Source organism: Mya arenaria, chromosome 5 (assembly GCF_026914265.1).
Source record: "Mya arenaria isolate MELC-2E11 chromosome 5, ASM2691426v1".
In the NCBI taxonomy this organism is placed as follows: domain Eukaryota; kingdom Metazoa; phylum Mollusca; class Bivalvia; order Myida; family Myidae; genus Mya; species Mya arenaria.
This window is the reverse complement of record NC_069126.1, coordinates 10,758,200-10,770,254: the sequence shown is the minus strand read 5'-3', so window position 1 is coordinate 10,770,254 and position 12,055 is coordinate 10,758,200. Positions and strand designations below refer to the sequence as shown.

At 34.4% G+C, this 12,055-nt stretch overlaps 1 protein-coding gene across 2 annotated transcripts; it reads right to left on the bottom strand.

The window, feature by feature from the left end:
- Positions 1 to 159: 159 nt before the first annotated feature.
- On the bottom strand, positions 160 to 11,658 carry LOC128233820 (acyl-CoA dehydrogenase family member 11-like). 2 transcript variants are annotated; one of them, XM_052947678.1, is made up of 15 exons: positions 11,554 to 11,658; positions 11,158 to 11,431; positions 9,799 to 10,031; positions 9,284 to 9,383; positions 8,873 to 8,996; positions 8,214 to 8,356; positions 7,754 to 7,903; positions 7,057 to 7,151; positions 6,073 to 6,172; positions 5,410 to 5,550; positions 4,977 to 5,069; positions 4,079 to 4,237; positions 3,599 to 3,713; positions 2,145 to 2,211; positions 160 to 1,593 (listed from the first exon to the last, which is right to left on the bottom strand). In XM_052947678.1, the coding sequence occupies exons 2-15, from the start codon at positions 11,422 to 11,424 to the stop codon at positions 1,467 to 1,469; spliced, it is 1,914 nt and encodes a 637-aa protein (XP_052803638.1). In that variant the 5' UTR covers positions 11,425 to 11,431; positions 11,554 to 11,658; the 3' UTR covers positions 160 to 1,466. The 2 variants fall into 2 exon arrangements, with proteins under 2 accessions (XP_052803638.1, XP_052803639.1); XM_052947679.1 differs by having other exon boundaries at positions 11,568 to 11,634.
- Positions 11,659 to 12,055: the final 397 nt, after the last annotated feature.

Here is a 12,055-nt window from a genome sequence, read left to right as displayed (position 1 = left end):
TCTTCAATGTTTTTGGGTTATGGCTATAAAGGTTAAAAGATACTTGACAACATTACACTATGGCCATCACAATACCTTGTGACTGGTATAGACTGGTTTTCTGTGAAAACACAGACTGGGGCATATTGAATCTACAAATCTAAGTTTATGTCTGTTTATTTGATTCTGCAATACAAATTAATACTTGGCATATTTTAACATAATCATTCAATAATCATTCAATTTAATTTGATAATGGGCACCAGATATGTACTAAAACAAGGTAGTAACAATAATAATACATGTACATGCAAATTATATTCATTGACAGTCTTTGTCAACAATATAATAATACTTGATTAAGTTATCCGACAATAATATTCTTGCATATCGGACATGTGTTTCTGGTCATGTGACCGGTGCTGGAAAAACTCATCTTACACCCAATGTAAGATGAGTCACGGGCAACAACGCGCCACTTCTTATTTCTTTCATTGTATGGTTTATGAAAAGTATATTCAATAAAGCGCAATCAAATATATAAGTATGCAAAACGTTTGATTAAAACTGACAATAAATAATAGTAAAAACGTGATTTTTAGAGGAACTATTTGACGTCAATAGTGATTTAGAATTACTGGGCTTTATGACGTCAATAAACAAAGTTACACGTGCTTTTTGGTGAAATGTACAAAAGTGCGTTTGCTACGTCAATTTTTCTACAAATTCATAATTTTAGGTATGCAAGAAAAAATATCAATCATATTTCCGGTCCGGATCGAAAAACCGACCGTCGGCAAGCCTCGTTACCGGCTTAGGCACGTGCCCTCGGGACGGATTTTTCTATTCGTACCGGAAACACATGATAGATACTTATAATCTGAATATCTTCAGCATACCTGTATGAAATAAAACGCAAGCGCATGAAAAACTGACGAAAATATTTAGCATACCCCGTATATGTAATTAGACTTTTAGGCAATACAAATACATAATATATCACAGTCAATGTGTATAGGATTTTATTTACATCCTTAAGAATTTTATGAATATATTTATATCTGTTCTACATTTTCACTAGTGAAAATCCCATTACCCAATAAATGACAAAACGTTTAGGCTAAAACTCTGAAGTTCAGTTAAAATCCAGATTAACCTAATAAATGAGAAACAAGTGCACCAAAAGTGAATACAAACACTTGTCTTGTTTATGTTGTTCAGTTAAACAAGAGGCATAACCCAATCTGAATTATAACCAGAGTTGTTGGTCTTGCTAAAAAATTATCACTGGTGACATTTTTACCCAAATTTATATGCATATTAATTACACATATTTATACACATATTAATTCGAATATATATTGAACAGTTTTAAATCAGTAAATTAGGTTCTGACTAAAGTTTTTGCATGACATCAACACAAAGGTGACTAGACCTCATCTTATTTTCTTAATGGATCAGCCATTGCTTATTTATTTCTTGGTCATTTATTTTAGCCTGTTTCTGTCTGTATATCCATCAAACACAAGGTCAAAATCCAAGCTGCTGGTCTTGTTGCCATAGTGACCACTGTTGTCATTGGTTACCATGAGAGTGAGGTCCTTCTCACACCATCTAGGAAAGGGAAACAATAAGCACTTTGTTAACATAGTTAAGTGATAAATCTAGAATTTAATATTAAGTATTTAAGTCCAAGTTGGATTTCTTTGTAAAACCTGCGGCAAGTTGCTTAAAAACTTTCCAGCGAAATCAGACTTCTCCTGCATAATGATAAGTAAGCAGAGAGCACCATGTAGAGGAATCTATCAATTGATTTAGGTCATTGCTTAGGTAAGGAGTGCTCAAGCTATGCAGTAGGTACTATGAGGTACTCTGCATTCACAACTTGCCTTAGCAATACTATCTATTACAAGATGTCATGAAAAATTTGAATACCAGAGTTCAAAACCTGGAAAATAATGAACAATTTTTTTTATATTTCTATACCTTGCAATAATGGTTAAAGTAAAACATTCTTCTTATATTCATATTCATTTCCATACATTATTACTCCTAATACTTAACCAAGAAAGCATACAGTAGGTTATATGTTTTGAAAGTCTGAGCTGTTCTTGAATAGGAATGAAAAATACATGACATTAGAGGTTCATGTTAAGTAGATGTACCTTTTTGCTGTATAGATGTCCTGCGCTGATCCCAGATCACTTGCAGCATGATCCACTAGCAACGCTCCTGTAAAAGGCATAATGAGGTTGACAAAAAAAAACAAGCAAAGTCCCTGTAACAAAGAGCCTTACAAGCCAGCAGTCATGTTTGTTTTGCTTTTTTTTCTATTAGGTAAATACTAAAGACACATGAATGATTAACATATACGTACATAGGTATGTCCTGGTTTCTGAAAGCAGTTTAAAATCTTTGCTTGCCAGACAAGACTTGTTTTGGGCATTTCTCTACGACTTTTGTGGCCACACCAACTGTTTGTTCATCAGGTTTTTGCCAAGAAAAAGTTGTAGCAAGCGGGCTTTTGTTAAAAAAGGAAGCGTGCGAAGATAAGAACAATCTTTCCCATAAAATATTATTTTAAATGATAGTCCAAGGTAAAATTTGATTATAACTTTATTATTCCCTCCAATTGCATTTATCAATGTTTTTTTCTACCAAGGCAATTTAGGGGACTTCAGATAGCAATGATTCCTGACAGCTGTTTTTTTGATGGGCCCATGAAACGGAAAATAGACTTGGCCGCATTTTTTAATGGAATACCAATAACTCCAGGGATTCTAATTGTTTTCTTCATACATGGCTGGGATTTTGCAAAATATTGCAGTATTTATAACTTTGGTTTTAAGTTGTAACAAGAGCACCAAATGTCATACGCCCAATCTAATTCTACGACACCAAGTTTGGTGATAAATGGCTGTATGTTGAGCAAAATTTAGAGAGCAGACGCTGTAAATACAATTTTTGCCAATTCAAGGGTCATAACTCTGGAGAAACTGAGGCAACATTACTGGTTGTTGATCCTGACCATGATATTCTGTCCATACACATTCTGGTGATGATTGGACAAAGGGTTCTAAAACTGATCACACAAGATTGATTTGAGGTAAATTATATAAATAAAGTGTGATAACTCTTGAATGACTTGATTGGTATGAATGGTTATCGAACTTGTCCGAGATATAATGTCCATACACATTCTGACTAAATTTGGTGATGATTGGACCAAGGTTCCAAAAGAAATTGATCGGACAAGACAGATTTGCGGTAAATTTTATAATAAAAGGGTGATTACAGTGACATAAGTGATATGGCTTGTAATCAATTTGTTCAAGATATTATACCAATACACTTTCTGATCAAATTGGGTGATGTTTAGACAAAGGCTTCTTAAGTTATTGGGGGTACAACAAACTGGAAGCCATCCATCCTTGTGACACAGGTAAAGCTATAATATGACTCAATTTTTTTTAAAACAAATGTATAAAAAGTAGTAGCGATTGGTTTGCATTTTCTAAAAGATAAGTGTGGTAAATCCAACAAACAAAACACAAGTTTGGTGTATCCAATAGGTAGAAAACGAACAAATTTGGGGAACTTATAATTTGCTCAAACTTACCAGTATAGGTTCGACACAGACTGAAGGCAAGGTCTCGCGCAGCTAACTCCAGCACATCCTGATTGGTGGCATTCTTCTGCACAAACTGGACAATTGCCTGGCTCGCATTCACCACCTTAGTAATCGGTAAAATAAACACCCCAGCTGTTTCACCATCAGTTCATTTTAAAATTTGATAAATTATGTTTTTCACAAATCTATTGTACATAAATCCAATAAGGATAAGTCAATTTTCAAATGTTTGACTTACTGTATAAAGATTGAAACTTATTTTAGGGGCATTCAATGGACGAATTCTCTGGTAAAACTAGAAGTTTCATGAATCCCATACAGAAAAATACAAAAAATATCAGTAAATGATTTTTTTTTCAATGATGAACAATTACAGATTAAATTGTTTCACGAAAGAAAAAAAAACAAATCTATATATATCTAAATATACAATTTCTTCTGAAAAAAAAAATCATTAAAAAAGTTCACCTTCTCAGCAGACTTTTCCAAGTGTGGGTTGCTGACATGGCTCATTCTGGAGGCCACATCCTGCACAAAGGCAGTCAAGACTTCACCCCTCGACTTGGCAATAGCTCGAAGTACATCAAGGGACAGAATGTTTGTCGTGCCTTCCCAGATTGACAAAACCTAGCATGAATTAATGCAAAAAATTATACACCGGATTATTGTTTGTTTCATTGAGATATCGATTATGGTGAAATATAATCAATAGCTCATTGAAATAATCAATTTTTCTTTATGCTTTATACTGTTAAAAAAGGAAAATTCATCCTATGAAATCCAAAAGCGGGCCAAATCAGTATAAATTGTTAATGTCACGTCATTTCGGAAATGACTTAATTGATATTTTGCCTCAGTTGTGTGGGCTCTGACATTTGAAAAAAAAGGGCCAAAAATTTAAATCTTTGAATAAAATTATTCCAAGATATCAATTATAACTCACTAATAATTTTCCATAAACCACCAAAAAGCAATTATAGTCTGACTAAATGCATACTGGGCTCAAAAATGAAATGCTTACCATTAGGATTTTCTCTTTCTAAACTTCATTGAAATTGAATTAATTTACTTCCTTCTATCAATAAACACCAAATAGCTGTTGGCAGGTACTCAATAGAACAGAATTTTGAAAATCCAGGCCATAAATAATTCCATTTTCAACAGAGTTACTAATGCTTTAGGCAAAATAAAGCATTTTCTGTTATTTTTTAAAATAAATATTAAAAAACCCAGCTCTTATTTGTTTTGTTAACATTTCACACATCATTAATTTGTTTAATCTCTGACCCTAATAAAATGAGAATGAGTCCCTTTAAGTATAAATATATTTAAGTAATAAAAGATTTAGTGAGTGCAATCTTGCAACCTGTGCATCCCTTAGGATGGATGGTAGTCCAGTGTCCTCTATGTAACCCTGGCCTCCAAAGCTCTCCAGGCCTTCTGTAGCAACTGTCAGGGCCTGAAGAATAGTGGAAATTTGTAGTGTCAGAGGTATTCAGCAAAGACCCATACATACCTTATCCCTAGGAATTTTGCAATCCCTTAGTCTCCCAGTGAGGACATTAACATCTCGCAGGATTTAAAAAAAATAAATATATGTATTTGTGTGTGACTGTGAGTGTGTGTGCGTGTGTGGGATTGAAAAAAAATCCTTTAGAAAGCTAGCCTTCCAGAAATATGGTAAGTATAGCCACATTCTAGTGTAACATTGTGCCAATGAGCCTGATTTGGAAAAGGTTGTAATACTAAATTAATATTTTCTAGCAAAATAAACAAGCTTCCTTAATAAAAAATACTACCTGTTTGCCGCTATACAGTTTAGACAAGGGCACAAGCAGCCGTATGAGGTTTTCATCTTGGTCATCGGCAATACCACAGTCCTCCCTCCCCAGCAGTCGTGTGTTCTCCAGGCACAAAATTAGGGCACCTCTAGCTTCAACCTATTAGGGAAAAAGGGTTGAATACAAGTTCTGACAATTGTTTATCAACACTATTCACAATAAAATTTTTTTTCTTTTTTTGCTACATGTACATCTGTTGTGTAGGAAACTGTTCTGTTTTACTCTTTTTCTTTGTGTTAAGACATTTCCATCAATTAAGCTCAAATTTTGCTGGCCGTCTTCATAAATAAAACTAATTAAATAGAGACAAGATAACTTTGACATATTTAAACTTATATGCAATTTTCAGGGATGGTTAAACTCAGGATGAATTCTGAAATCAGTATTGAGGGCTTTCAGTCTTAGACGATCATATAATAGTAAGGAGAACCTTAAAATGGATATAAAACAGCTTTAGAAACAATTTTAACAAGGGCCTTACCCCACTAAGGGCCAGACTCCTTCATACTCAAACTTAAATTCAGGAGTTTGATTTTTGGTCTTTTATCATCTCTGAATATTGTTCAATTCCGGAAAGGGGATTATTCACAACAAAAGCAGTAATAGACAAAACTATCACACCTCCATACTGGCTAAGGTCCTAACATGGAGGGGATAGTTCTTCAGTGTGCGTCCAAAGGCCTTCCTTCTTGTACTGTAGTCCCGGGCAAGGTTCACCATTCTGAAATTAAACATAAGGGTATGTTACAGATTCAGAAAAGTGCTTGTATGTTGCAAATCCGAGGATTGAACCCAGGATCCCTTGCTTGCATATCAAGTGTTTCACCAACTGAGCTAACCTGCCAGGATAACTCACATACTCTCTGACCTTTGTGAGTCAGTACCTCGACACATATACTGTTGGTTGCTTAAAATTCAATTTGTCCATTCTCGTGGCTGTTCCTGTTAAGACTCTTTTCAAAACGATTCATTTTAACGAGACAAAATGAAATAAAACATTGCAAGTTAATGTTAATGCAAATCCAATTTTCTTGGCTTATCAAAAGTCTTTACACAAGAGTTATTAAAGCCAGAGTAATGGACCTTACTACACACATGATCACTGTCATTGCTGACATGTGTACAATGCTTTATGGGAATTATATTTAATAGTTTTCCCTCAACACAAAAATCCACAACAATGCTGCCAACAACACTAATGCTGATAACAACAACAATGCTGCCAACAACAATGCTGCCAACAACAACAATGCTGCCAACAACAACAATGCTGCCAACAACAATGCTGCCAACAACAACAATGCTGCCAACAACAACAATGCAGCCAACAACAACAATGCTGCCAACAACAATGCTGCCAACAACAACAATGCTGCCAACAACAACAATGCAGCCAACAACAACAATGCTGCCATCAACAACAATGCTGCCAACAACATTGCTGCCAACAACAATGCTGACAACAACAATGATAACAACACCACCATCAAAGCTATGATAATATCTCCACTTTCTGTCTTTAAAAACCAGACCAGCTAAAAATGATCTTCAATACCGTAAACTTGTTACTACACCATGTGAAGCATGCACACACACTAGACATACCTTCTCATACTTGAGGCTGCAGCCAAGGAGTTGTGCATTCTTGTGATTTTCAGCATATTGCTAATGGCCGGTACCCCTCTACCTTCATCCGATGTCTGCAACATTAAATTGTGTTTCTCTTGAGTACATTGTAAGGGCATGAAGATTTACCTGCGCATGCTAGAGACGGCCATTAAAGCAGTGTGGATTCTGGAGATTTTCAGCATATTGCTGATTGCAGGTATGCCCCTTCCTTCATCACACATCTGCAAGTTTAAATACACATTATATGGTAAAGCCATCCTTTAATACATCTTTGTTTGCAGGTGCCTGATCTAAGCTATTCTCGATGGCTAGGTAGGTAGGAATTTTAAGACCTAAAAATAAATGAGAACAGCAAATCATAAAAACGGTTTGCAGCTTATCGAGAACCAAAATAGGAGTTTTTTTGAGCTGGTTGGTCTGACACAGACAAACAAACAGCCTAACTGGTCTTTCTAGGAGGGGTTTCTTTCATTTAAAAAAAATTTGGTTAAAGTGTAAAACTTTAGTCAGTAAAGGTAGTCATTATGACAAAAATGGTCAGTTTATTTATTTCCAATGGTCAATAATGTGCAATTAAAATATATGTAGAGACATGAAGGCAGTATTTAAAGAAAAGAGTTAATCTTTTAAGCCTTTAATATTGTCCACAGGTCCACAGACATGGCCCTCTTACCATCCAGGCTACAGCGCCATCTAGCAGAAGTTCAGCAGTAGGAAGCTGCCTGGTACCCAGCTTGTTCTTCAACTTCACTATTTCTATACCATTTAGGGAACCATCCTCCTTATGTACCTCCATATAAAAGAGTGATAAGCCTTTTGTACCCTGCCAAATGAAGCAAAACATTTCATAATACACAGTATTGAGTTATTATAGGAATTCATTAAAGTATTATAAACCCTGCTAAGCATGTAAGTATATGCACATCTCAAAAATGTAAAACAACTAAGATGTAAATCAACATATTGTCTCTGGCAACTTCTGTATCAAGTTTCATTTGAATATCTTCAACGTTTGTTTTTATTTTGGCCAGGGTAAAGGTGGTTGCACTTGATGCTGCAGTGATGATGACATTGCTCAGATTTTTTTCTTTGAAGAACAGACAAACTAATAAATATTTTTTTTATTTTTCCACCTGCACTGTCTGTCCATGTTTGTCAACAACCCTGGCCAAGGTGAAGGTCATATCAGCGTCTGTTGCTGAGGAGAACCACTTGTAGCCGTACAGACGGTATGAACCATCAGCTTGCTCTACTGCCACTGTCTCTGTGCCATTTGCTGTGGGAAATATATTATCTAGAATTATTATTATCTCATTTTAGTCAACTTTACTTACATGTACTGGTTTCTTCCTTTGAGTTTACATTGGTAAAGTTTGTAGAAAATATTTTAGGTCAGTTATAACCATAGCCGATTGATTTTTTGACTGATAAACCTTGAAATACTTTCTTAATAATGCATTTATGGAAATATTAATTACTGATTACAATATTATAGCCGTGTATTTAATAGCAGAAAGCGCAAAAATATTAAATGATTGATGAATGCTAAAAGATTTAACGTGGTCTACTATAGTCTCATAAAGGTAGATATACTGTGTTTTATGCTCATTTCTTTAAAATAAAAGTCGCTATCCTTCATAAGAACCATTGTTTTTTTTACATTTATTCATCCTTTTTGGAATATTAAAACACTGCTATTAATTGTGGTAATTCATATTTGGGAGTAAGATTGCATCTTTAAGTGATATTGTATTTTATCCCTTTATGAACGTGAGTTTCAATGGCTGTTTACCAACATCTGATCCTCCTCGTTTTTCTGTCATCCACTGTCCAGACGTCCAGAACTTCTGTGGGTCACGAGATGTCAGCCGCATAAACGCTTGTTCCTGAAGACTCGGCATGGCTTCACCAAGACTCTACAACAAAATTAATGGCTGTCTGAATTAAATATACTTTTCAAGAGATTTCAACTTTCTGGATATGCAATAGCAACCCTTATGGCAAAATTAATCATTGACCTGATTAACACAAAAATGTGTTGTTTAAAAGCAGAAGCAATGTTTCAGTTTCAAATTCAAAATGATGCATTGTCCACAATATCAGAAATTTAAAGCAAAGAATACACATGGCAAACTGGAAGAATGTTGCTCATTTACCTATACTTTGTAAACATCCGAGACACATCAGACTGTGTCTGTATTACCTCAATGATTTTAGCAGCTCCATCAGTCATTGCTAGAGGACAGGAGTATAGTCCCGATGATGGACAGTTCAGATAGAGCTTTGCCATTCCGTACACACGACTAAAACATGTGAATATTTAAGTGTAGATACTTTGTTGAATACCCTGTACAATTTGTGCATGGCAGGGTAGGGCAGGGTTCCCACTGGTGATTGTCACTGGCACCACATGCAACAATTTTACATATGAGTAGAGATTGAAAATTGTTCTAAAATCATAATTGATTAATGGAAATAATCAGTCAAACCATTTTGATTAATTTTGACTATTACATAGAAAATAAAAGTTAATACATATTTTTTAAATAATTGTATTAACATTAGAGCAAAATCTTATGTTGTATTTTTAATATTTTGGAGTATCTTTCAAAAGTTCGATTTACAGTGATATTCCATATTTTTCTATATATATACTAGAATATAGCCAGATAGTGATTACAGATTCCGAGATTATACAATTGATTATTGTTGACCAACCTCCATTCAGCAAATTCTCTTTCATAAGCAATAGCAATAAGCCCCTCCTCCGCGGAGATGTCATGCATTTTCCTCCATGCAGGTCCTGTAACAAGCTGATCTATTCGGCATCCCCAGGCCGAGTACTGCTCCAAGTATGGCTCCTGGATTTCACATTCTCGACCAAGCTGGTAAATCTCGCCTGCCACTCTGTCTCCAAACTTGATAAGGTCTGGTTGAATGGCTTTGAATACCTAAAATTTCATGAGAGAGTCTTTTTATTGTGGATTACAATATAATTTAGTCTATATACTAATAAGTAACTTTTTTAGCAGACAATACTTATAACGATACAGATATATTCTAGACACATGTAAAGTGTATTCAGCCACTTCCTTAATCTGGGCAAATATTAAATTTTATCATAATTACATATGTATCTGAAAACTAATTGGTAAATGTACAATTGTACAAAGTTTTAAGTACATTTGCTGATTATTAGACCCCACTCTATATCTATATTTCCCATGTGTGACTAATATGTATTGATTAAGCAACCAGGAGTATTCAAATGACTTTCAAGTCTTTCAAGAGAAGTCTGACAAAAATTGATTAACATAGAAAAAATCATTATTTTTGGCATTTTTTATTAATGATTATTTCATTTGTAATAATTATGTCTGAAGGCCTAAAATAGCGCAATGCAGCCCATATTACAGATATTTTATGTTTAGTAGTTTTATTATATTATGTGTGTTGTGTATTTTTTTTATAAAGGTGTCAGATTATTTAGACACCTTCCTGAAAAGCAGAACAAATAATAATTAACACGTTTTAAGATTAAGAATGAGTATAGAGTAACAATATATTGTATAACAAAAAACAAGGCATGATATTGATAACTTGTCTTGTGTGCTTTCACAAGCAAATTGATATATAAGAAAGCATTGGGAAAATTAGTCCTGGCTTCCATGACTCAGTTATTGTTGTTTAAATATAAATATTTTGGGCAATACAGTCTTGAGTAAAGGCCCACCAACATGACAACAGTATGTTACAAAATGGTTGATTTTTATGTGTAGTTAAAACTTATTATTTAAGGCACAGATTGCTTTTAAAAGTTATTAAAACCTTTCATTTTAGAAAATAAAGTATTGATCTAACTCAATATTTTAAAAGATGATACTTAATTATAATGAATAAAAGGGTACATCTTAATTCCGACATGAGACTGTTGTTTTTCGCAATGCCAGTGTGGCTGTATCTACGTGTAAGTCACCCGAGGCACATTATAAAAGAAAGGGAGTGTAAGAAGCTTGGACAGAGAAAAAAATGATTTTTTTTATATCCCGAACAGACCACAAAGCAAAGAGAATTTACCTTCTCAGGGACATGTCTTTTCAAATATGACTGAAGCAGTGGGTCCTCCAGGTATTGGTTTCCCAATTGAGGTTCCTCTTGAATAAATGCCCCATGTCGTGCACAAGCAAAAGGGAACTCTTGTTCCCTCAACACATTGTTGATTTGAGGAATATGTTGTTGGCAAAGATAAGACTGAGCATAATAATTTCGATGGCATGCTTGTTTTGATATGCAGCATTGGTGGAGTTGTCTAAGATTGCCTAGTAGTGTCCTGCATGAAAGCATGTTTAATCTGAAAGTGAATATACAATACAATACAATATACATAAAACTACATTGACTGCGGCAAAAGCAACAATTGGATACAAGCAAAATACATTCATTTGAAAGAAATTAATATAAAAATGAACTGACATTTAGATATTGACCTTGTTTATCAAAATAAACATAAGAATTATTCCAAGTCACGGAATGTAAACAAACTTTGACCACTTGATATTCATGGTAAAATTTGCAATAAGGGGAGTAACTCAACTAATGTTTGGTGGCACACAACATTTTAGTATTTTCCGAATACGTGCAAAGCGGTAACTTTCCCATTCGGGTTACACACGACACCTGTCACTTTCAGAAGGCGCGTGTTAATATGCATTTAAGTAACACATATTCCAAAATTATGTTGGAGGGGATGGAGTTGATTCAGGGATTCTTATTATGTTATTTGATATAGAAATATAGAAAAAAGCTCTTTGTGGAAAATCTATTCCACAAATATAATACAAATGTGAAGTAAAAAAAACATTCACTTTACAAATATACATGTACATCGGTCAGAAATTGAAAGCACTAATGTGTCATGATTTCAGGATAAATCCTGAAATGTCTTACCTCTGTTGTGTACATGGTGTTCGCAATT